The sequence below is a fragment of the Suncus etruscus genome, chromosome 9 (assembly GCF_024139225.1).
Source record: "Suncus etruscus isolate mSunEtr1 chromosome 9, mSunEtr1.pri.cur, whole genome shotgun sequence".
Classification (NCBI taxonomy): Eukaryota; Metazoa; Chordata; class Mammalia; order Eulipotyphla; family Soricidae; genus Suncus; species Suncus etruscus.
Window position 1 is genome coordinate 35,842,388 of NC_064856.1, and position 27,874 is coordinate 35,870,261.

At 34.9% G+C, this 27,874-nt stretch overlaps 1 protein-coding gene across 2 annotated transcripts in view; it reads left to right on the forward strand.

The window, feature by feature from the left end:
* The first annotated feature begins 1,771 nt into the window (after positions 1–1,771).
* The window catches only part of GRM5 (glutamate metabotropic receptor 5), a 483,470-nt gene continuing 457,367 nt past the window's right edge, over positions 1,772–27,874 (forward strand). For both annotated transcript variants that reach the window (XM_049781307.1, XM_049781308.1), the window contains exons 1-2: positions 1,772–1,802; positions 21,001–21,862. In XM_049781307.1, the coding sequence (XP_049637264.1) occupies positions 21,202–21,862 (661 nt within the window). In that variant the 5' untranslated portion in view covers positions 1,772–1,802; positions 21,001–21,201. The remainder of the gene's footprint in view (positions 1,803–21,000; positions 21,863–27,874) is intronic.

Sequence of the window (27,874 nt, forward strand, 5' to 3'; positions counted from 1 at the left end):
ATGCTTTGGCATATATATGCTCAATTATATATGCTTTGGCGGGGGTGGAGGTTTGGACCCAAACTCAGGGGTGTCAGAGGTTGCTCTTGCTCTGCACTCAGGATATCAATATCCTGACTGAGGATATGGGATGTGGAGATTGAATCTTCCCAGCTTTACTGTAGCTCTGGCTCCTTCCCTGCCTTTTATGTCATATACTCTGTCTACATGCCTTATTTTATCTGACTATACATATCATTTACTCTGCCTGTGAAACAACAAAGTTGATGATATGTGCAGGAAATGAATAGTAAGAGTTTAAGTGCTGAATGTTAACCTATGCAAACTTTTTTTTATTTTTCTCGTCAGCCCATTTACAGGTATATTTCAAGCAGATCTTCCTTAAGCAATAGAATGGGGAAATGTTTTTGCACTGAAACCACTCAAAACTAAGTACCCCATGCAAAGATCAAATCTGACATTGTCCGCATTGCAAACAGCCCCTCAATAATATCAAACATGTTTTCGTCTGTCCACCCCTCTACAAAATGTTAGAAACTTTCTTTGTGGATTACTGTAAGTGAATTTTAAAAATAACGATATCAAGATAGAGCAGTCATGAAGATGTGAGGAAAATGTCATAGTAATTATCAAAAAGGTATCATAGTTAAAATATTGCTTTCATTTTCCCTCCAGTTGAAGGAAGCTATCAAAGAAATACATGCCTTGTTTTCAAGGATCTGGTGGGAAATCTAATAACAGGGATTAGTAATGTGTGCTGGTTAGTGTCCTCATCTTTTATCCCACAGCAAAAGCCAACTGGATCTTAAAATTTAGCTGGGTTAAATAAAATGGGACTACCAATCATCAATTTTTTTGTAACGTCTTTCTTTCCTATAAATTAAGCCATGCAATCTATTTCTAACAATATCATTCAGCGACAGAAGCGATGACTGTTTTGGAGTTTAAAGATAAAGTCAGCATTTTTTTTTCTTTTCTTTTAAATCTCTATCCTCTATGGGGATGGTTTGGGATGGGTAGCCAAGTCATTTGAGGAAATCCAAGGTGTCTCTCGAATTGCTTTAACAGGGAAACATGTTCATGGGAAGAGAAAGAACTGTTCGTGTAGATAGGCAGACAAATCCCAAAATGACATGATTAATAAGGAATGCCATTCCAGAACACATTCTTTCTAATCATTTGCCCTGAACCATTTTGGGGTTACCTAGTCTCCCCGTTTTTTTCTCTTACATCCCTTAGCAGGGACGCCCCCTTCCCCCAACCATTGTCAGGGGGTTTAAGAGCCATTGTTAGAGAGAAGCAGATTATCTACCTGCTCCCCAGCTTTTCTCCCTGAGTGACACACCACCCACGTCTCCCAGCACGGCCCCGTTTCACTGGATGGCATGTAGAAGGGAAGCCAAGGAGCTGCAGAGGGAGCCCCAGGCTATACCCTCCTCGCAGCCCCTATAGCCCGCGAAGCCTCCAGACCCGCGTCGCCCTGGGCACCAGGAGTCGGTCGGTGCCCTGGCCCTTCTGCCCAGCCCTTGGCCCGCTAGACCCCGCTGGTGCGCTGCAGGAGCTGGAGTCGGTCCCTGCGCGGCGCTTCCAGCTGCGACTGCGGGAGCGCGGCACGTGCTCCGGGCGCTGGCGCGCGCGAGCGCCACCGCCGCGGGCCGCAGCCACTCTCTCTCCGACCGCCGCTGCTTCGCCTGCATCGCCGCCACTAGCGCTCGGGCTGCAAGACGAGGCCGTTGCGCGAGAGCCGGGAGCCGGCAGGAGAGCGCCGGGCTGGGGGGTGCCGGGCTCCAGGCGCGCACCTGGTAAGTAAGCACCGCGCGTTGGCTTTCTTGGAGCTGGAGACCTCGAGTGGCATCCACAAGGAGGTCGGATGCCGCCGGAGCCCCTCCCCCCTGCCAGGGCTGGAGAGTGCTCAGGCATGGATGGAGTGAGTGGGGGGCTTGGGCCAAAAGGGACGCAGGAGGGCAGGTCGTGAGTGGGCAGGTGGAGAACTGGAGGGAGCCAGGAAACGCCATGAGGTCCTGCAAGTTTAGAAAAGTCACCCGGCAAGGACGCGTGCTTGTGTGCATCAGATTGGGGATTGCTAGTCTGGTAGCCCAGGCTACCGTGGAGTCCCTCCCATGAGAGGTTTATGAAGATCATTTTTTTTTTTTGCTTTTCTTTGCATAATTGACGGATTTCAGTGGGCTCGTTTCCATAGAAAAGGAACTAAAAAAAAAAATCAGAGGAGCATAAACAGCCATCTGAACCAAAGGAGGCTTGGGGATCTATCTCTATCTCTCTGTTTCTCTATCTCTGTCTCTCGCCCTCTCTTTCTGTCTTTCCTTCCCTCCCTTTCACTCTCCTTTTCCTTTCAGCTTCCTTCTTTTCTTCTTTTATTCTCCCTCTCTTTCTTCATGCATACCTATACATACATGCTCAGTGCTGCATTTTGCAATGGAAGGGTGTTTCTTTTTCTTTAAGGCCGTTAGCTGGTTTAATGTTTAGGGGACTAAAACCCAGCATTTTACCCCGAAAAGAAAGCAAAATAGGGACCAGGTTGCTATGCATGTCAGTATTCCATTTTTAAAATAGCACAGCATGACTACACTACCGGAAGAGAGATGTTTTTGAAAACAAGGGATTTTTTTTTAATGGGGGTACATATGCAACTAATGATCAGTGAGCTCAAGTTCATGTGATCTCGGATGGCTATAAGATATTCTTATTCTAGCTTCATTTAGGAAACTTTATTGAATGATGGGCGCAGAGAGAGGGATGTGGGGAGAGAAGAAAAAAGGGGAGATGATATGGCTGAATGGGCTGAATGGGTAATAGGAGCAGGTGCCTAAAAGTGCCATTCTGAGTAGAACCTGTACTGATCTCTAGGGAATTTTATGACCTTGAGCAAGTCCTTTACCTCTTAACCACTCAATTTTTTTATCTTCAAAATGAATAGGTTCTATATTTTGGAACATACAATCACATGCAATAGATTCTATGCTTGAAGAATATGAAAAATAGTGTACAAGGGAAATGGTCTCAAAGAAAGAAGCATCAAGACATTCTCCCTCAATTTGTCAACAGTGTTTACAATCTCTTGATTTTGCCATTGGTTGGAATAACACATGCTAAGAGGGCTTAGACATGGGTGAGCACAATTACATATTCAAATGCGAGATAAAGAAATTTTGAGTTCTGAGTTTTGTTTGGATAGATTCAGATACAAAAAAACCTACAGCCACATACTTTTTACAAGGGAACAATTGAAGAAAGTCACTTGTTATGATCTGTGAAGTAGTTTGATTTATAGATTAGAAAAATTTTCTGGAGTTGACATGAAGAAAGTAAATGACGCCTCACTTCATAGGCTGGGTTCTCAAGTTGGAAGAAAGAATGCTTTACGGATGAAATCTCAGGATATTACAATGTGAGTAGAGAGGCTATACTTGAGAAACAAGCATATTTTTCTACAGAGAAATATTCCAGACTTTTAGAAAAAATTTGGCATTTTCCCAGTGTCCTTGACACCTTTGCCACTTGTCTGAAGAGGACACAGGTGTGTACCCTTTTTCTATCAGTAAAAGTTTATTCTTTGGATTTATGTATATGCATCCTAGGTTCTGAGGTATAAAGATGAACATGGGAAAACACTCACCCTATGGGCGCTCTTCCCCTTATTTTTATCCTAGCCCCTAGACCATATGAGCATTTGGCTGCCTGAGGAGTTGATCTATCCATGCATATTCGACCCAGAGTCTGTGTTCCTAAAGGAACTCACTGTGCCACTTGGTGGCACCAAAAAGTTGCTCTGAGAACTATGTTCTCTATAAATACAAACTACCACCCCTCCCTCCTCCGCTCTCTCCCCTTCCCCCTTTTCTCAGTAGCAAGAAGATTGTCGCACACACCGCCCTCAGCTCTGCTGTTCTGAACACACTGAGCACTGTAGATGAGCTTAAAATCATCTCCGAGGGGAAACCCAGGACTGGAGAGACCAGCTCTTCCCTACTGATGCATGTGGCCCAATATTATGGGTCCCTAATTAGACCGTGCCTCACTTCCTGCTGCGTGGCCAACAGGGGGTAAGCTGGCTAAAGTGTCTGTGTATCCAAATGTCCCCAGGGCTGGGAAAAATGTAGGGGTTTTTAGTTTGCTGGGTAGCTAATAGTTTAGTGTCAGCAGGTTGACGAAGGTGGAGCTGGAGTGACCAGAATCCTGTGAAAAGTCATGTATAAAGACAGAGAAAGGGAGAAAGAAATGGGATGAAGGAGGGGATGGCAGCAAAGATTTAGAAAGGAATATTGCGTGCTTTCAGATTTGAGTTCTGGATTCCTAAATCAAGGTTTGTAGGATTGAAAATGCAAACTGTACTTCTCCAAACCACCTGAGGGCACAGAATTGAGAGAAGCAATGGTAGAGATAAAAAGGAGAATCACCTCACTGTAGATTGCTTAGTTGATGAGAGCCACCTTGATGCCTGCTGCAGGAAAGATGGGGAGGGGGTGGCAGTGCGTGATTCTGAAAGCACAGTTTTTTTTTTACTAGAGTTAAAGTGTCACTGAATCTCAGACAGAGACTTTCTGATCTCTCATGTCCAACTTGCATATTTCCCTTTTGATGACAAGTCTTTTGGCTATCACACAGTGGCAGTATGAACCACAAGCAAAGGGATATCCTATATAGCAGCAGCTTGGGCATGATGGATGAACATGCTTTGAGCTAGCTAGAGCTCACAGCCTAACCTGTACTTAGAACCTTACTTAGTGAAGTAAAGAATCTGATTGAAGTGCTCTTTGAATTGGAGCAGGTGGTGGGTGAGGGAAATTAAAGAGCCTTATCAAGCACACTTGTGCCTATTTAGACGTAATCATGGTGCTGTCTCCTCTGAACTGTAAGCTTCAATGGTCAGAAAGCTATGTTGTTCAACATGTTTCTTCATACAGCTCCCTTCAGATTTTCCCATTTTCTACTGTGGTGTTTTGTTGGCCTACTTTTCTTAGGGATTGAGCTAATCTGTATTATTATTTCTGGTGCTGGCCATTTGAGACAGCCAAGGAAGCATTGCCTTGTATTATATTTGCCCCTCCCTCCAGTGGAATATGAGTCAATTTTTTTCTGTATATTTTCTTGGTTACACAACAGTATCGACATTTATTTAAGAACTTGGGATATTTAATTATGTTACTTATTGTTAGGTGTGCTTTGGGTTACTTATTCATCTCATGAGCATAGAAATTTTTCTGTTAATTTAACACTTATATTCATATACAGTCATATGATTGTATACTTATGAATCAGTTGCAATAATTAATGTCCTTTATGGTGGTCAAATCCTGTTTAGAATTATTGTTAACATGGAATTTAAAGATACTACTTCCTGATCTCATCAGGTTAACACACATTCCAGTAACCAGTTTTCTCCTCTAGAAACCTTTTCAGCACTCTGGACAGATCTTTCCAAGGATATTTGTTTTGTTTTGCTTAGTCTGTTTCTTGTATTAATGTTGAAAACATCATTTATGTAACTGCTTACTTTGAGATCAAAATTGTTCTTATATTCTTTTTGTAATTTCTTTAGGTATATTAATACTATCTAAATCTTCATGATATCACATGGCAATAGTTCTCTGTGTGCTATATTCAAAGAAAAAACTAACTACTTTTATTTGTACATCCATATGCATATATATTTGAGGAAAGACATGGAGTTGTAATAATTAAAATACTCTCCATTTTTTCACTTTATTTCATAGGCTTATATTATAAGTTCATAACACTTATTATGACCATGTAGACTAACTAACACCAAGGTGAAAACTGAAAACTTCATAATTATCATTTCCAGGAAACACAAATTCTGTAGACTTTTGGAGAATCTGAATAGCTACATGAAATACTTTATTTCTATTTTTATTATTTTCAGTATTTTAATGCAATTTTTACTTCAAAGATGCTTTCATTTGTGACTTAATTTTAGCAAGTTTAATTTTCCTTCAGACTTGAAGAATTTTTAAAATTTTCATACTATTAGTATATCATTTTTAGGGATTTTAAGAGTATTTTAGTTGTATATAAATAAAAAACAATAAATGGTTAACTAAAACAAATGGAAAATTGCATAAAGCTAATAATGAAAGTGCTGTATACTAAATTCTTCAATGACTTTTTAATATATTGTTTGGAGAAAGAAGATCCAAATATTCTTCCACAGACCTTATGCTGTATTCTTTCAATAACATATAGAGAATAAAATAATCTTAAAATTGTTAAAGATACTTTTGATTGATGTTGATGTACACTTTATATTGGAGTTTGGATCAATTAAATGTTTCTTGATATATAGCAAAAATCTTTTATAATTTGAAAATATTTTAAATACCTGGAGAAATGGTAATCCTAGTTGTAAAATATCCTTTAGTCATTATAATAAGTGGATTTTAGAAAACACAGGTTAGGAAAATCACGAGTAATAAATTGTGGTTTGAAATGCTTAATAAACTAGGAAATAAAATTCTAATGATAAATTTCAACTACTTATAAATGAGATAACTTAAAATTTATTTTTATATAGACTGTTTAAAATGAGGATATAAACACATTATTTTTTATGATTTCTTTTATTTCTTTTAATTCACAGAGAAGACGAAAAATCTACATTTTTACATAGTCTTGATTGAATTATTTGAACCTTTGTTTAGAAAGAAAAGTGAGCAACATTTTTATCCATCTCCATTTTATTAAGCAATTTAATCTAGATGTGGCTGCCCATCATGAGATTTTTTTTTGTTTCCACTGAACATAGTATTATTGAAAATAAAGACCCTAGCCTATGGTTGCCATATTTGAACCCCAGTTTTATAATTTACTGTGTAACATAGGGCAAATGGCTTAACAATTTTGTGCCTAGATTCTGAGTGTAGAACCAGGAATAACCACTATGCAATGCTGGATATGGCCCCCAAATACATAAAGAAAAGAAGACAGTTTTTTTCACTATCAGCACAATTCTTTTATTATTATGAATTAATTATACAAGTATAAATATTTTCATATTTGTGGTGAAGATTATAGATATTTTATAGCAATTAATTTCATTTAGATCTTTGAATATCAAATGCTTTCTAGGTTTCCCATATTCTTGAATTAACTTATGTTAGAAAAAGAGGTGGATTGGGCCCGGAGAGATAGCACAGCGGCGTTTGCCTTGCAAGCAGCCGATCCAAGACCAAAGGTGGTTGGTTCGAAACCTGGTGTCCCATATGGTCCCCCGTGCCTGCCAGGAGCTATTTCTGAGCAGACAGCCAGGAGTAACCCCTGAGCACTGCCGGGTGTGGCCCAAAAAAACAAAAAAAACAAAAAAAGAAAAAGAGTTGGATTAGTGTTACAAGTACAGTCTATTTTTTGTCAAACTACTCAGGGAACTGAAAGGAAAGGATTTAATACAAAATAAATATATTAATAAAGAAGTAATATATTTGCATTTTAAAATAGAAAAGCAAAGACTAAACCTCTAATTATTTATTTTCACAGTATCTATATTTTAAGCAACTATTTTAAACTTTTTGAGTATAAATGCTCACAAAATATCATGTTTCTGATTAAAATATTTAGTACTATAATATAATAATACATATATAATACATATATAATATTTTCAGGTAAGTAGCAAAAACAGTATTAGAATTAATATTTCTTAAAACAATGTAATGCATAACTTTTTAAGATTGAGAACAGTAAGAAAATAATGTTATGTAACTTAAAAATAAAAAATGAAAGTGCCTGGGGCCGGGCGGTGGCGCTGGAGGTAAGGTGCCTGCCTTACCTGCGCTAGCCTAGGAAACGGACCGTGGTTCGATCCCCCGGCGTCCCATATGGTCCCCCAAGCCAGGAGCGACTTCTGAGCGCATAGCCAGGAGTAACCCCTGAGCGTTACCGGGTGTGGCCCAAAAAACCAAAAAAAAAAAAAAAAAAAAAAAAAAAAAGAAAGGCAAATGCCTTAAAAAAAAAAAATGAAAGTGCCGGAGTGTAGCACAGTGGTGGGGCATTTGCCTTTCACACGGCTGACCCAGGACAGACCTTGGTTCAATCCTTGGTCCCCCAAGCCAGCAGTAATTTTTGAGTGCAAAGCCAGGTTCAAAAACCAAAGAACAACAACAAAGAGAGATATTGGAAATACACTGCAATATAAAGTTTAGATTTACTGATTTTATTTTTAGCATTATAATGATTTAAATTATAATGATTTTGCATGTTACTTTACTGTTTGGTTTGGAGCCACAATCAGTGGCGCTCAGGTGTTACTCATGGCTCTGAGCTCAGAAATCACTCTTGGTAGGCTTGGGGTAACATATGAGATGTCAGGGATCAAACCCAGTTCCGTCTCACATGAAACTCAAATGCCCTAAACGCTGTACTATCACTCCAGCCCTTACTTTATATTTCATATAGAATGGCCTTAGTAATGATAAAGTACATCAGGTACTTTCCTTTTATGTGCACTCAGAATTATGCTAATATAATGCAAGGTGATATCATCTTTGATTTTCATAACTTAATCTTATTTTTCTAATTCAAACATAAAGTTAGGTAGCCAGAGTCATATTGCAGCAGCAAGGACATTTACCTTGTAGCAGCTAACCCATATTTGTTTCCTCACACCACATATATGGTTCCCCAAATCCAGGTAAAAGTGATTCCTGAATACAGAGTAAACAATAAGCACAGCAAATTGTGACAGGAAGAAAGGAAGGAATGAAAGAAGGAAAAAAAGGAAAGAAGGAAGGAATTAACTGGTTCAAGATGTCAACAGTGAAGGAATCCAAACAATAAGCAGAGCAAATTGTGACAGGAAGGAAGGAAGGAAGGAAGGAAGGAAGGAAGGAAGGAAGGAAGGAAGGAAGGAAGGAAGGAAGGAAGGAAGGAAGGAAGGGAGGGAGGAAGGAAGGGAGGGAGGGAGGAAGCAAAAAAGGAAAGAAGGGAGGGATGGGAGGGAGGAAGGAAGGGAGGAATGATGGGAGGAAAGAAAGGAGAGAGGGAGGAAAAAGGGAGGAAGGGATGGAGGGAGGAAATAAAGGATGGAGGGAGGAAAAGAGGAGGAAAGAAGGGAGGGAGGGAGGAAGGAAAAGGGAGGAAGCAATGGAGGGAGGAGGGCGGAAGGAAGGAAGGGAGGAGGGAGGAAGGGAGGGAGGAAGGAAGGAAGGAATAAATTGGTGAAAGATGTCAACAGTGAAGGATTCCTGACTAAATGATTGTAAGAAATAATGCTTCCTAAATTTAATGTTTTTGAGTCTGTAAGCAGCATGTGCGATATATTTCAGAACCAGTGGATAAGATTTAAGGAATCGACCCAATTGAGAGAGTCCAATGAAAATTCTCTATTTAATAGTATGCTGTGTGGACATGGAACTAGAAGAGTTGTTTTTGTGACCTCAATCTGCCTTTTGTTACAGATTTTGGAAGTTTGGCATGAATTTTCATTTCTAATCCTCAATTTCCAAAAGATATTTAAGGAGTGTAGTATTCATACCTACATCATAGAGTTATTGTGGAACTTAAGTTAAATAATGCTGAACATTATTTACCATAAATTCAGCACTCAATATATTTTAGAAATAAGTATATAACTAAAAGTTGAATTAGAAACAGAAAACAGCACCTTCATGAAGTTAATAATAGGTAATATAATATGCATAACAATGTCATATAATTTTTATAAATATGAAAAAAATAATAAAACATCTCTAGACACAAAGTGGGGGTTTTAGAGACTTATAGTTCCTTATAATTAAAGACTAGTTAACAATAATTTACATCATATTTTATTGCTTTGCTGAGAATTGTATTTTGGGACTCAGAACAACAAATCAGTTATTTAAATGACTTCAGTGATTAGTGATTTAACTTTATTTTATTGCAGGAACATTTAATATATAAAGTCATAAACTTAACTTTTAAAACATTATTTTTATGAATCATTTTGTATATGGTATTTTCAAAGAAATATGCTTTTTTTTGTTTTAGTGCCACACCCAGCAATATTCAGGGGTTACTCTTGACTCTGCAACCAGGAATTACTCCTGGAAGGGCTATGGGAATCGTATGGGATACCAAGGATTTAACCTGGGTCAGCCACTTACAAGGCAAGCATACTACCCACTATACTATGATTCTGCCTCCTAAAATATGAATGATTTTTGCCCTGTAACAGAGTTGGTATGAAGTTTCCTATTTACAAGGTCAAGATATGTATTTGATATAGAACAATGGCATGTTTCTGAAACAATAAAGCTCTTTCTTAATATCATTAGACTTCAGACTTTCTCTTCTTATGAGATACACATTTTTAGAAAGCTGTAACAAAGTCTTCCATTTCATATGAAATATTGACAATCATGACTATTTGTGATGAATCTATAGCTCAGGCAGAAGGAATATTTTAATGTTAGTGTTCTGAGCTATTTGATTTGCTTGTGTGAGGATTAAGTTATATAAGAGACATCTGTGCCAGAAAGATGATCAGTTTGAGAAGATTGTTGAAAATAAAAGACAACCATGCGCTGTGAATCTGGTTTCAGTGCAAGTTAACATTCATAGCACATTTTATTTACCAGTATTTCTGCTTCATATTAAAGTGAGATTCAGCATGAGATTATGTTATCACTTAAGCAAATATTTTATTAATATTTATGACATTTTAGACAATTTATATATTATATTACTTAATTCCTCCTCATTATGTATAGCAGATACCTACAAGCATATAACCTCTATTTATTGAGAAATACTCAAAAGCAAATCAGTTATTCTGTTAGAGTCTGTTTTTTAAGCACATAAGTTAGTGATAACCAGATGTTCTTTGCAGTGAGTTTTGCTTTTCGGTGAACTAGTCAATAATAGGATAACTGAAACCTGAAAACAAGAAAATATGGTGCTAATGGTATCCCTTCCTTTTTCTTCAGTCTGTGGTCAATTGAATGAATAAATTTTATGATGAGATTACTAAGGAGAAACATTCTCTCTCATTAACTTATATTAAAGCGGACATTGGTGTTAGGTTCTGAAATTAAGTGCATGGTACCCAGAATTGATAGTTAAATAGAAAGTATTAAAAATAAAAATGAGTGTCATCCAAAATATAATTTGAGTATAAAATGTTGGAAAATTAAAAAATAAATTTGTTTTATGTTTTAAAACAAAAAAAACATTATTTACTCTATTGTCCAACATAAGTAAAGTACAATAGGTATAATAGATTGGAAATTTATAAAAATTTAAATTTAAAATTTAGTGATGATTGAATACTATGCAACTATTAAAGTAAATTGATCATCCAATTTGACTTTACTCTACTACTTATGGGTTTGGAATTTGTCCTGCATCCCTTTGATAGTTTATCTGTAAAATAGCAATATTTATCCTACAGTTTTAGTACAAGTAACATTGTGTATAAAACAGTCATAGTATTCAATGTTTGGTGTTTTTATACACTTTACTTATTATCATTGAGATAGTTGAAAATATATTTATATTATTTAGGAGGGTATAAAATGCAGACTTCACACATAATATGCTGTTTATAATTAATTATATGTAAAGGATTACATACTTAGAAAATTGTAAATGAACTATCAAATAGAATGCTTTTTTGTTTGTTTTAGTTTTGGTTTGGGGACCATATCTGGTGGCATTCAGGATTTATGCCTGTATCTGTACTCAGAAATCGCTCTTGGCAGGCTCAGGGAGACGATATGGGATGCTGGGATCAAACCCTGATCTGAGTCAGCCACATGCAAGGCAAATACCCTACCACTGTGCTATCACTCTGGCCCCAGTAGAATGCTCTTAGAATGAGTTTGAGGTAATACTGTAGTTTCTAGTGTCTTACTTGCTGCAAATAAGATAGTCTGTTGCTGACAATTGAATGGAATAGTCTACAAAAATATCTAGTTATTTGCTGCTATTACCTTATCATGATAAAAACACCATGACAAACACTAAGTTCCTGCATACCTACCACTATATTAGCTCCTTGTACTCTTTCAGAGGATCCCTTTGCCCAAATTCATTGAGCAATTGAAAACTTCTTATATTTACTATTCAATGTTTAGTTTGAGGCAAGGCTATAACATTGTGAAATCTCTATTAGATAATTTACTGGGGAGCCTCATAGATTCTCTTAAGTAATAGACAACACAAGAAAATATAAATAAATTGATGTCATATAAGTTTAATGAACACAGCAAATTGGCATAATGAGGGTGCCAGGAAAAGTTTTAAAGAGGAACTATTTGAGGATATTATCTTAGTCAATTTAAAAATTCTATGAGTTTGTTAATATAGCCATCTCAATTACCAGCAAAGTGATCAATAGCAGACTGAGAGCAAACGACAGTGACAAAATTTAAATCTAGGTCTGCAGAACCACAAGTCCATGTTCCTAACAACTCTGAAAGAAAACTCATTGGAACCAAAGATCATGGATTGGAAGTAGCATGTAGGGACAGGAACGAAAGTACAGCAGGTGAAGCACTTGCCCTGTATGTGGCTGAATCAAATTTAATCTTCTGTACTCTGTATGGTCCTTCTGAAATGGCCAGAAGTGACTTCTAAATGCAGAGCCAGGCATAAGCCCTGGGCCTGGAAAGGCCCCCCAAATAATATAAAACCTAAAAACAGGTAAGAGGAGAGATAGACATAGAATAGTCTCACTCATCTATGAGTTTTAAGAAAAATTAAAGACATTACTGTAGGAAGGCCCAGAGACAATAGAGTTAAGTGCTGGAAGGACCAAAAGGACCAGCTCACAATTTGAAGCTCACCACAGAGTGGTGAACACTGTTAGGGAAATAACTACACTAACAACTAGCATGACGGTGTTAAAGAATGAGAGAAGTAGAATGCCTGTCTCAAATACAGGCAGGAGTGGGAAAGAAGTGGGGGGCATTGGAGGTGGGAATGTTGCACTGGTGAAAGGGGATATTCTGTTTATAACTGAAACCCAACAAAAAACATGCTTGTAATTACAACTAGAACTTTTCCCTTGGAAGCAGAAATTAAGAGAAATAAGACCATAAAGAAGACTAAAGCAGAAATTTAGAACAATACTATTACAAATAAGTTTGTATTTAGTATCAAACTTAACTATTTTTGTTTGTTTTTGGCCATACCTGGCAGCACTCAGGAGTTACTCCTGGCTCGGTGCTCAGAAATTGCTCCTGACTGGCTCAGGGGACCACATGGATACCAGGGACAGAAGGAACCCATGTCAGTCGCAAATCGGCCACTGCAAGGCAAACATTATACTATGTGGCCCCAAAACTTAAACATTTCTAAAACATAATTGAACAATTAAATATAACCTAGAGAACATGCTATTGATATCATTGTATATGGTTTGGACTACATATGATGCAGGTACACTCATAATTTACTTTGAAATAAACAACATTTACATATAACTATTGTTTAATATAATATATATTATATCTTATATTAATATCTTACGTTTTTTCAGATTTTATTCTTCTAAAAATTTAAACATTAGAATTTCCTATCGCAGTTTCTATAAGTAGTTGTTTACTTTTGTACTTTTTTCAATAATTTCAGTCAATATTTACCTAAAAAAGAACATGTTAATTTCATTTACATATCTATCACCTATGCAAAACTCCTCCAGAGTTTAATCTTATCCAATTTCTTATTTAATATATCTTTCTGAATTTCTAATATATATCTAAAAGTTAAGATATTAAAACTGAGTTTTTGTTATCTCCATCTGAATTTGTTCATCCATATCCTCATCTCTCTGCTCATTATCTTTTAACTGCTTGACCTAAAATAATGTATTTACCAATTAATTTTTTGCTTTCTCATTGCCAAATCATATCTGGTAACTCACTCCTGACTACTATATTATTAAGTAATATTCAGACCCCTCTAGTTATCACCATAGGTTCTGAGTAGAGAACCTCTAGTTCTCTACCATCTGCCTGATTCAAATCATGTCATATTTCCCCAATGAATTAATTGCCATTGTTTCCCACTTACTCTCTCGGTTCTGCTTTATTGGCCATATTTTTTAATAATATTTGTCAACATGTCTCCCTCTTGTAGTAAAATCTCCACCCATCCCTTCCCTAGCGTACATGTGCTTGTTGCCACCAATGTCACCAGTCTTGCTCCAGTCCACCCCTTCATAATCTGCCTCTCTCTTTTCTTTTTTCTCTCTGTTTCACAATTTTCAGATTCAGTTCTGGTGGTGATGAGCCTGGAGCTCTTTCATAAAATGTATGACTTCCAATCCTTTGAGTTCCCTCCCTAGTTCCTCCCTTAAGGCTTTCTTACTTGGCATATATATATTTTTTGGCTCCAAAATATTATTCTATTTCTGATACTAAGGACACTCTGTATAAATGACAACCTGCTTGCATGTGTATTAACTAAAGATCTTCAATGGCATTGGCCTTCTTGCTGTTTTGACACAGACCAGAATGAATCTGCCTCAGTGATTTGATTTTACCATTACTTGTAATATTCTTTCTTTCAATATTTTCATGAGTCATGCCCTACTTTGCAAGGTGTAGACTCAAAGATTAATTTTTCAATATATGCGCATTTGATAAATCATTGCAGATGATAAACATAAGTATGGCTAATGTTACATACATTTGTTTCTTGCTTTATTATTTCTCTCTTTTCATTTAATTTTATTTTGGGATAAAAGGGGTCATGTTATGTGCAGTGGTGCTCCAGGCTTAATCCCTAGGTCTCTGATCAGATATCACTGCTGGTGATATTATCAGGGACTATATAGGTTGCTAAGGATTAAATTTAGACCCACTTCATTGAAAAAAAGGCAACATTGTACTATCTTTCTGGCACCTTTTATTTAGATTTAATCCTTTTAATTGTGTACCAAACAATATTATGTTTTCTTATCCTGTTAATTGTCTGGAAAACAACTTAGACTATTGGTTTTGACAGAGTATGAGTTTTCTGCTTTGCCCAGAACTGAATTCTCATGGCTTATAAGAGTACTTGATATAGAACAGGTATTGAATAAGCACATAATAGAGAAATGTATAAAGAGGTTAGTGTATTATTTACTAGTATTCTTTACTGCTATATTTGAAATTTATGCCCTATTAATTTTTTATATTTTGGAAGAATATATTATGATGTTGTTAATTTAAGCAAAATTCTCTCACATTTTGAAGTTACTAAATTTAAAATGTACTTTCCAGGTATCTTAACTAATATCAATGACTATTAACATTGTGTTTATTCAAGGGAGATTATGATGCATTTTCAATTTGGCAGGCCATAATATAGATGGGATATCATGAAAATATAAATACATTTGTATAGGATAATTGTCCCATTTGTATCTTCCTTGTGCTGACTCATTTCTTAACCTGGAATGCCTCCACATTCAAGTTTTCAAGGCAATTTCTCTAAGAATGAATATCCCTGTTTTATTTTTTAATTTTTAATTATTGGATCACTGTGATATGCAGTTACAAAGTTGTTTATGGTTGAGTTTCAGCCATATGGTTCTCCACCACCCATCCCTTCCCTAACGTACATGTGCTTGCTGCCACCAATGTCACCAGTCTTGCTCCAGTCCACCCCTTCATAACCTGCCTCTCTCTTTCCTTTTTTCTTTCTCTGTCTCTCTTTCCCTTTCTCCTTTTAGGCAGTGTGGTTTGTAAAACTGTTATTGAAAAAATATCATGCATATATTTTTTACCTCCTTTCAGCACCCAGTTCTTGTCAAAAATGATCATTTTCAACTATCATTGTCAAAATGCCTAATGTTTTAGTGACACTTCTCATCTCTCATGGACTTAGTTAATAAATGCATATCTTCTGTGAAGGATTGGGTGGAAACAGAAAGTTACTTTATACTCACCAAGCCTAATAAATCCAACTACATGAATTCTTGATGGTTGGCTTAACTAAGCTAATATATTACTTACAAAATAGAGATGATAAAATAATGTCTACAGTTCAGGATTTTTGTGTGTATAGAGCACATATACATGCCACAAATTAGATATATATAAAATAAAATATATTCTAGAATAATGGATTGTATTTTATTATATATATGAAATCTCATGTTTATCAGTGAATATAGATTACTTGGATTTTTCTTTTGATTTTGCTAATATTTAATATTATTACTTTTATCAATTTAATTTTTATAGTACCTACTTTTAACACTGTTTCATCTAAACCCATGCTTCCTATTAAGTTTCATCTTTTCTTTACCTAGTTATGTACTCCAGGTGATTGCATGCATTCTAAAAATTGTATATGTTTGTGACCCCTTGAACCTATAATATACTTCTAGGTCTTATATATTCATCTTACTTTATTAAGTTAGCACCTGGATGCTTCAGAAGCAACTCAATTTGTCATGTTCAAAAGAAAATTATTAATTTTATTGTGTTCCTAATCTGTTTATGCACATCTATCCAATTTCTATTAATAGTCCCCAGGTGCACTGATATTTAAGACAGAAAACCTAGAAATAGATTTAGAATACTTTCTACCATACTACTCATATGCATACAGTTTATTTTACTTGCAGATAGATTAACCTGAACAAGTTCTTTTCTATCCATTCCAAATATGACCACTCACATCATTTTTACATGCATTTTTTGTTTCTTAAATTTATTTAATCTAGTATATAAAAATAATCCTTTAGGTCATTCTTTTCGTATATTGAAAAGTGCAACAGTCATGTCTTGTCAATGTATTTCCATTACAACTCACATACAAATGACTCTTTCTTTTTTTGTTTACCGTGTGTGTGTGTGTGTGTGTGTGTGTGTGCCAAACCATGTGTGTGTATGCTCTACAGAAATAACTCTTGGGACCTGCGAGGTGGCGCTAGAGGTAAGGTGTCTGCCTTGCAAGCGCTAGCCAAGGAAGGACCGTGGTTCGATCCCCCAACGTCCCATATGGTCCCCTCTCTGGTCCCCCCATACATATTATGCTTCTATCCTGAGAGATAGGAATCAGAAAATGTTTGTTAAATGAAATAATGAGTGGATGATAAGCATTTAATTAAATACAATGTTGTAATTATTGGTATGCATAATTGTACTTCTTTGTTACTCAATAATATTTAGTTTTTCCTACTCAATATTGAATAGATATTAATAAAGTTTTCTTCATTATAAGGAGATGGTATTTCAGTGTAATATTGTTGAATTATATAGTCTAAAATTTGGCCTAAATTAAATCCTAATAGTAAAATTTATGGGATTGATACCTCAGCCTTATCAATTGCTGTGTCATTTATAATTTTGGAGCTCTAACAAAAGAAAAATTGGCTCTGTTTTATGTGAAAATTTATCCCTAATATTCTAAGTATGAAATATTGTTTCTTTTACTGCAGGCATTTCTGCTTGTTTGCACCAGAATTTTATTATCATACTGATAAGCATTAGTCTCTAGGTCTTTGATAGCTGTAAAGTAAAGGGAAGCTTAAGAATTAAATAAAATTTCCCAATTAATAAATGAAAATCATTCTTTCTTCTTCTTTCCCTTATCTGCAATGTATATGTCCTTCCTGAGTTTTGTTAAAACTAGTTTTTAGTTACTTTGAACACCTATTTATTTGATGAATATTTAATAATTTTATTATTTGGCATGATACAGAGCTAGTCTTGTTATGTTCCCTTATGAAACAGTAAGAAGTAGTAAAAATGAGGGTACAAATAATTGAAAATAATGAAAAAATGAAAATTCTGATTATATTTCTTTCTAATGTAGAGGTATTTTTATAAATCTGATAGGTTTTGAGAGCTACAGATTTTCATTTTTTTTCTTTGTTTGTTTGAAGGACCTTATGTGGCAATTCTTGGAAGTTAATGAAGGTCACCTTAGACAATGGTTAGTGGATCAGCCTGTGGTGAAGAACCTAGGGCCTTCTACTTAATTTCTTTTTTTTATTTAAACAACTTTATTACATACATGATTGTGTTTGGGTTTCAGTCATGTAAAGAACACCACCCATCACCAGTGCAACATTCCCATCACCAATGTCCCAAATCTCCCTCCTCCTCACCCAACTCCCACCTGTACTCTAGACAGGCTTTCTATTTCCCTCATACATTCTCATTATTAGGATAGTTCAAAACGTGGTTATTTCTCTAACTAAACTCAACTGTGTTTGTGGTGAGCTTCATGAGGTGAGCTGTTACTTCCAGCTCTTTTCCTTTCATGTCTGAAAGTTGTTATTGCAAGAATGTCTTTCATTTTTCTTAAAACCCATAGATGAGACCATTCTGCGTCTTTCTCTCTCTCTCTCTGATTATTTCACTCAGCATAATAGATTCCATGTACATACATACATACTTTCTAAGTAACTTGAGTTACTATTGTGATGTTAGTATTTTTGAAGAAACATTGTAACTGCAATAATTCCTGATGAAATATCATCTTTTTAGAATTTGGTTTTTTTTTTGGGGGGGGTACACATACATGGCTGTGCTCAGTTATTGCTTTTTTTTGGTTTCTGGACTACACGCATCAGAGCTCAGGGGTAAATCCTGGCTCTGTTTTCAGAAATCGCTTCTGGCTGACTCAAGCGACCATATAGAATGCTGAGAATGGAAATCAGGTACTTCTTGGTTGGCCGAGTGCAAAGCAAATGCCCTACCGCTGTGCTAATGCTCAGTCCTCATGTATAACTTCTGACTGTGTGCTTGAGGATTATGCCTGGCAGTGCTCAGTGAATAATATGCAGTGTTAGGCACTGAACTCAGGTTGAATGGATGCAAGGCAATTTCCCTACTTTCTTTACTGTTATATTAACAAAATATCAGATCTTTTAAGCCCCGGTGATACACATGTAGTTGCAACTTTAAACCAAGTTATGTCAGCTACTGGCTGAGATGATAGCATAAAATAATTCTCTTATGCAATCTATTAAATATTCCAGCCCAATAATTTGTCAGTTTCCTTTACCTATTATGTTAGAAACTGATTGAGGCAAGTTGCAGCAATATTTCTTTTGACCAATAGTGTGAACTTCAATAAATAAAAATATTCAAAGTTGAACTAAATTTATGTGTGGAAGGATACTGCCAAATATGCAGCCTTGCAGACATTTTGGTTTCTACAATGTGGATTTTTTTCCCTAAATCAGAGATAGAAAACTGATTACTGTGAAATTTATTACAAGAGTCGGTAATTACTTCAAAGACTCTAGAGAATCAAGTGGATTGTAAGGGAATTTTCAGTTCTCACGACTAAACCACAGAATGTCCTTGGAAATTTAGAAACAGATTAGATCATATATTATATACAGATATGTTTAATACAAAATTTTGCATAGTTGATATACTGATAATTTAGTTTTTTCTCACAAAGTCTTTCACATGAGGAAAATCTGTTAGTAAGAAATTAAGAAATTTAATTCTTTTAAAAGTAGAATGGGAGTTTAAACTACTCTTTAATCTAAAAGTTGTTGCTTACATCAGTATCTTTTGATTCCTATTTAAATATTTACTATTTACTTTATAAAATATACACTTTTATTGTGTTATTTGTCTTGGATACACTACTTTTCCTCATTTATTTTTATTCTACATGATATAGAATTTGGAAATAATATTTTATATGAATACTTAACATATTACAATAAACTTGAAGAGGGATTATTTGTATTCTTAATTAAAATGTAACTTTAATTTTGGAAAGTCATTATTAAAACACACTCAAGGATGAATGTTTAGAAAGAAATATATTAGAGCAAAGCAAATTTATAATCAGAGATATCCAATGTTTAATCTTGTGGGTAAATAATGCTAATTTTTTCTCTTAAAAGCAATTTTGATTTTAGGTTTCCTTCTTTGTGTACTCAAGGTGAAAAAGTGAAAAGTTATTAATTCAAGAAAAGAAGGATAAAGAAACTCTATTAATTGTTTCATCAATTAAATAAATTTATAATGGAGACAGAGGGAATCAGAAGAATATTTGAATGAACTATCTATACAATGGAAGTCTTGTCTTTCTCCATTAGTGGTTTTTTTTTATCTTTTCAACTTAATTCTAGAAGGTTTATTTTTTAATTTTTAATTAAATAATGATCGTTACAAAGCTATTAATAATTGAATTTTAGTCATATAATATTTGAATGCTAATCCTATCGTTGTCAACGCCTATCACCTATACTCTGTCATCCCTACCCATAAACTAACTTTTCCCTTTACCTGCCACCTTGACAGTCATATTTAAGTAACATGATAAAGCTCATGTTATCAGTATTGTTAAGTCTGTACTTTGGATGTATAACCATACCACTGTTCCACATCCCCAATATAACTGAAGTGCAGAACCCCCTTTCCACATTTATTTCCTTTCTAACCTTCTTTCATGCCTTGATTTCTTTTCTACTTTCTCTTATTTCTCTCTAGGCCCTGGGATGAAGTGTGATCTATGTACTCCTCATCTCTTTACTGCTTTCAAATTTATAATACAATTATTTTGTAAACCATAAATAAATGATATCGCACTTTGTCTTTCTTCTGGTTTACTTCTCTCAACATGATATTTTCTAATTTCAACTTTGTTGCTGCAAATTTTGTAATTTCATGTGTTTAAAACTGCATAGTATTCCATTTATTAAATCTTTTAGCTAGTGTACCCCTTGTAGCAATGAATAATGGCATTCATATGTCCTTTAAGTGAATGTTTTTAAATCCGGAGTATAGATATACAAATGTGGAATTTCTGGGTCATATGGCAACTCAATTCTAAGTTAACTGAGAACTTCAAATACTTTGTCCAACAGGGGTTGAGGCAGACAACATTCTCACCAGCAGTTGATGAGTTCCAAAAGGTTTATTTAAATATTTTAAATTAAAATAAATTATTTAAATATTTTAAATTCCAATCTTTAAATTAGAAATTAAATATTTAATTCCAATCTTTTTGGAATTTAGGGAATTCAAAATTAGTTGCCTTTATGTTGTTAAATATTCATGTTATCTTTTCCAGATTTTGAAGATCATGATCACATCGATGCATCTATCTAAATTGTTCCAGAAGACACCGTGGTCCTACAGAGAGCACATCTAAATTATTGCCTAATTCCATAGTTTGCAATTCAACATAGAACATTGTTTACTTCTATCTATCCAGACTCTCTTTTATTTTTCCCACCATGCTATATTTAACAGTTTGAACTCTTTTCCTAAAATGGTCCTTCTCTTGATCCTGTCAGTCCTGCTTTTGAAAGAAAATGTTCGTGGGAGTGCACAGTCCAATGAAAGGAGGGTGGTGGCTCACATGCCCGGCGACATCATTATTGGAGCTCTCTTCTCTGTCCACCACCAGCCTTCAGTGGACAAAGTTCATGAGAGGAAGTGTGGGGCAGTTCGTGAACAATATGGCATTCAACGAGTGGAGGCGATGTTGCATACTCTGGAGAGGATTAACTCAGACCCTACACTCTTGCCCAACATTACACTGGGCTGTGAGATACGTGATTCCTGCTGGCACTCAGCTGTGGCACTAGAGCAGAGTATTGAGTTTATAAGGGACTCACTTATTTCTTCAGAAGAAGAAGAAGGTTTAGTGCGTTGTGTGGATGGATCTTCCTCTTCCTTTCGCTCTAAGAAACCCATAGTTGGGGTCATTGGGCCTGGCTCCAGTTCAGTGGCTATTCAGGTTCAAAACTTGCTTCAGCTTTTCAACATACCTCAGATTGCTTACTCAGCAACAAGTATGGATCTGAGTGATAAGACTCTGTTCAAGTACTTTATGAGAGTTGTGCCTTCAGATGCCCAGCAAGCACGAGCCATGGTGGACATAGTGAAAAGGTACAACTGGACGTATGTATCAGCTGTACATACAGAAGGTAAGTTTCTTTTAATATATTGTGTCTTATTAGCTTATGTGAGGGACATCTACTGTCTACTTGAAATATAATATTTGGTAAGATTAAAATATTTCTATATGTAATGTTTTGAGTTGCCTATTTTGAGTACCACTATATGATATAATAAAAACAAACATATATAATATATGTGTTGCATATCTTTACATGACACAAGTGATTATTTGTGGGTATTATTTGACAAATGGAAATTTATGGTATGCATTATTACAGTATTAGTACAACTGCTGTTATGATGCTAGATATTATGGAGTTTTTCTAAGTCTTCTTTGACTTTGCCACTGTTTTTAATAGACTAAGGTCACTTAAATGATTGTTGTTTTTAGTAACTAAAGAGAAAAAAAGCTAATAAAAGGCATGAAATAGAAGTTACCAAATAATTTAGTCTTACAACAATTTTAGAGCATAGTGTGCTTAACTTTAATGAAAGTATTTATGAATTCATTTTACTTTGTATAGAATATTTGGGGGAGTATAAAATTTAATGTATCAACATTTTTTTAAAAAATGATTGCTCATATTCAAAGCAAAGTAAACAAAGAATGGGTGATGTTTTATACAACTATTAGTTGATGTTAGCTTTTATTGTTAATGGCATTCTTAAAATCTATATACGTTGTTTATTCTCAATACAGGCTGTTTGGCATAAGTCTTATTTTAATGATAGAGATTAAGTAACCAGACAGGGATACTAACTGTTATGTAACACTCTTCCTAGCAAAATCTATGGCATACTCAAAAGTATTAAAGGTTAGAGAGAAAGAAAAGGGTTTACCAGTTTTTTATCTCATTAAATCATTATTAAGATTAGTTGATATTTTAAAAATCAATAGTTTTATCTTTTAAAAAGTTATTATTTTATTCAAATAATGGTTTGCATAGGTGTTTATATATATTAATTTTTTGCCATTCCATTTTCTAGTATCAATCCCACCACCAGGTTGAATTCCTCCACAATTGTTCCTGGATTCAAAACAACCCCAAGCTGACCCTCTTGATAGGAAATAAATAATTTACTTTATATTGCTTGTTTACAATTATGTGGTCATAAGATTTTAGAAAAACTATAGTAAAAGGAAATTTTTGAAAATTTATTTTATCACACAAAGGGGTCATAAACTCATTGTCTAAAGGTTTACTAAGCTATTTGTTTTTAGTTGGTAATTCTGTTATTGGTTTTGTTTGCTAAACTTAGGTGGCTTTTATGATACTTTGACATTTAATATTGTGATTTTTTTTACTGGGGTAACAATGCTGAAAAAATTGGTGGTGTTGTGCAGTCATATATGTGCTGCTCAGGAATTCTGAAATTTTTGTGGCAGATGTGATATTGCGGGTCATGGCTGTAGATGCCAGGGCTTCTGGAAGAACAGATTTGTGGGGGAGATTAACTTCATTCACTCTGACAAGGCACTAAAAACCACAGCCCAAATACCAGCATACCTGGAGTTTTGGTCCATTAGGCGTCTCTGCAGATACTAGTGGTAAAGTGGCAAAATTGGACTATTGGCATGGTGGTGACTGTGGATAGTAGGTGCAATTGCCGAGTCTTTGTCAGGTCATGGACATAGCCCAACCCTCCAAGAGTTTTCCATTTAGATCTACAAGTTTACAGCACTAATGTACACATGATTTTTTGTAGCTTTGGTTTATATCTTTTTTGAGAAATAAATAAGTCTATGGAACTGGCTAATGTGTGGTCACTTCAATGATTATGGATATGATAGTGTCATCCAAGTGTTCTCTCTTGAATACATATTTACCTTTCTCTATTATCACATCTTTTCTCAGCAAGTTTTGTTCAAGAAAAATTACCTTGTTTTACAAATATAGAACAAAACAAGAAAAAAAACGATAAATAATCCCACAATGGGGTGTAAACAATTTATTTTTTAAATGTGACTTGATTTATTATGATAGTAATAAAGTGCTAAAATGAAACAGACTTCAGAAGTTAGAAGTCACTCATAAATAAAGCAATTTCTTATCAAATGGCATAGTATGGATTTAATGCTATGGTTTTCTAATCAGTAAAATGAGCTTTTACATTGAGATCATACTTCTATGTATCTGCAAATTTTCATGCTTCTGTTTATAATTCATTTACATAAATTATAATATAGTCAGATTTGAACATGGATAGGTGATAGAACTAGGATCCATGTAAGTAATTTTGTTATAAACCTTGTAAACTAACTATTACACTGGTTAGCACAATAATCCAGTGTAATGGGAAAGCAAAGTATTTTATTTCAATTTTAAAATGTAAATAATTTAAGTCTACTTTTTCAAGAAATGCATTTCTTAAAGCCAGGAGTATAGCTTGCAGCTATGATATTCTAATTTTATATACTATCACAAAGTAACATGATCAAATAAAATAACATAAGAATATTTTTGTAGTAAGAGTAAAATACATACAACATCTTAATTAAATACATATTAATGACTCTATGATATATACATAGAATATCCCTATATTTTCTACATTACTGACCTCAGTCGGTATAAAGTCTGGTAAGGGAAATGATGCATGTGTAATATTTAATACTGCAAAATAAGAAGAAACAGTTATTCATTGCTTCTTTAAAGAAAACTGTGATAGAAAAATAATTAATTATAGGGGCCGGCATGGTGGCGCTAGAGGTAAGGTGTCTGCCTTGCCAGCACTAGTCTAGGAAGGACTGCAGTTTGATCCCCTGTGTCCCATATGGTCCCCCAAGCCAGCACATAATCAGGTACTCCTGAGCATCACCAGGTGTGGCCCAAAAACTAAAAAAAAAAAAAAAAGAGAAAAATAATTATAACCTACACTGTGATATATGTTGTATCATGAAAATACAAAAATTCTAGGTATTTGATAAATAAGTTTTAAAAGGGGCATGTTAGTACTTTGTGAAAATTAAGATGTGATGTGTTCCCAGTAAAAACATAAAGAACTATGAGATTTTAAAAATAAAAATAAATATTATAGACTGAAATGTGGCTTAATGGTAGAATGCAATCCTTACATGAGTGAGACCTTATGTTTAATACATGCTACCAGACATATATACAAACACACAAGCAAGAATAAGGAAAACGGTTAAGGATAAGGCTAAAGGTAAGGACTAAGGTAAGACTAGTTGTCTATGATAAATCTACATATATATGTATATATATGTGACTTTTTTGTTGCATGGCTTTTTAGGAAGCACATGTGACTTTTTTAAATGAAATTAACTATTATTTAATGTTTTTGTATAACTGGATAAGAGAGATATTTCTAGCCTTAGAGCTTTCAACACACATTGTAGTTTTATTTTTAGATGTAGATTAATTTATTTATATTTAGATTTTTGAATTAAAATTTTATTAATTGGGGTTCTATGATTTTCCGTATTTTTAAAAATATTTTTCAGCTACACAATTCCAACACCACATCCATTCCAACATCCAGAATTTCCTTCCTCCAGTATCCTAGTGCCTATTCCTGTCAGCACTCCCAAACTCCGTTTTATGAATCAGATATACTGTTGTGTTTCATTTGAACCTTTGTTTCGACCTTGCTATCCATCATTAAATCACACAAAGGAGAAAAACCATTGTGAACATTTCTTCTGACAGACTTAATTCAATATGTTATCATCTAATTCCATTCATACTGCAGAAAATTGCATGACTTTGTTCTTTTGGGGGTTTGTGTAGTATTCCACGTGTATGTACACCACAACTTCTTTTTTTTTTATTTTTATTGCGACCAAAGTGCATTACAAATCTTTCACTGCATCATTTATGGTACATAGTGACATAGTGACAATGAATGAGGGGCATTTCCACCACCAGTGCTGTCCTCCCTCGGCCCCTGTTCCCAGTATGCATCCCATATCTCCCTCCACTACCCCCCTCCCAGAATGCTAGTGCAACTGGTCTGCACTTTACAGCTTGTTGTAGATTGAGCATCTATTCCACCGCCATTGGAGATAAAAGGGATAAGAGAAAAGGGAGAAAAAAATTTGGTGGCAACGACCAAAAAAAGAAAGAAGAGAGAGAAAAAAAAGAAAAGAAAAATGGAAGAAAAAAGAAAAAAATGGACCCGACAAATAAAAATAAATCTCTAAATAATAAGCACAAGAGTGAAAAAGAAAGAGAAAAGTGGAAGAAATAAGAGAAGAAAAATAAAGTAAAAAACTAACAAATCAAAACAAAACAAGAAAAAGTATGGGTGCTGGAGTCGTAGGGTTTGGCATTCCCCCACTTTTTTTCTTTTTTCTTTTTTTTTTGCATAGGCACAGTAAGCATTGGGGAAGAAAGGGAATTCCCATGCCCTAAGAGATTCAGGGTTTCTCCATCCTTAAAGCATACCATCATGGGATCAACCCCTGGCTCCATATATACTCATTACCCCATCCCAAAGGCTTTTTTTGATGCCAGAAATGTTTCCTCTCAGTTGTGTGTAAGAAAATCAAGCCACTGTAGCTAGTGATCTTGGTATTTGCATGGGTTATAGGTCCGGGTCTAGGATACAGTATCTAGGTTCTAGAGGTTCCTATCTATCGTTGTTGTTGTACACCACAACTTCTTGACCTGTAGTTGACATTTGAATTGTTGGGCTATTTTACTAAGCACTGCACAGGGCCTACATGTTGTATATCCTTTGGAATTAGTGTTTTTTGCATATTGGGAATAGATGCAAAGCAGAGTTATCACAAGGTCATATGACAATTACACTCCTTTTTTTTTTGAGAGAGGTATCTTTATTGCTTCTTATGAAGGCTGAACAAGCTGATATTGCCACCAACACTGGATAAGTGGATGAAAGTTTCTTTTTTGACACGAACACTGGCTGTTTTCAGACTTTCAATATGTGCCATACTCACTAACGTGAGGTGATATCTGAAAGTTGTTTTGATTTGTATCTTCCTAACTATGAGTGCAGATGAGTACTTTGTCATATACCTACTGCCAATCAGTATGTCTTCTTTGGAAAAGTCTGTTAACTTGCTTGTCCCATGTCTGGGTGGTAGTGTTGGAATTTTTGCTGTTGAACTTAGTGAATGCTTTATATTTCTTGGCTATTAGCCTTTTACACAATGAATTGTGCACAAATACTTTTCCTATTAAGTATGATGTTTTTATTATAATGAATATAATATTTCAGTATATTGTACTTTTGCTAAAAATTTTTAATTTGATATATTCATTTTGCTAAAAAATTTAATTTGTTAATTTCTACTTTGATTTGTACTTTTGTTTTTAACCCTATATTCATCTTTTTGAAGGCACTTATGTGCTCAATTTTTAGGAAAGTTCTGTTGAAGGTCATTTCCAAGTATTTTATGAATTCTGTCTAATCACAGTATCATTAATTCATTCATTTATCTTGTGAATGGTGTGATGTATATATCTAATTTTTTTGGTAATGTGTGGCTACAAGGTTTTCCAACAATAGTTCACTTCCTACATTTAGCTCCATTGTTATAGATTAATTGTTCATAATAAGGATGTTTAATTTGGGGTCCTCAGTTACATTCCATCGGTCTGCAGGTCTTTATTTCAGAATATTTTATTTTTTCTTTGTTTTTTGGCTAACTTGGTGATGCTCAGGAGTTAGTCCTGCAGTGCTCTGGAAACCATAAGGATTGCTGAGAATTGAACCTGGGTCAACTGTGTGCAAGGCATATGCCCTATTTACTACATTATTGTTCAGGCCCCAGCATAATGCAGTTTTGAGTTTTATATCAGCTTTAGTATTTCAAACTTACTACTGTATCCAATTATTGCTTTTCTTGGATGAGTTGATATGTCTCTCTCTTTTTTTAAAGTATGAACATTCAAAAATATTTTTTGGCATGTGCAGTAGGCAAGAGACTAAAAAGTATGTACCATTTTCACAAATCTTTATTCCTTTTCAATGCCCAATTGTTTTTATGCTTAAACCTTGTAGTAAATGTCATTTAGTCCTCTAAACATGTCTCATCAGATATTCCTCAA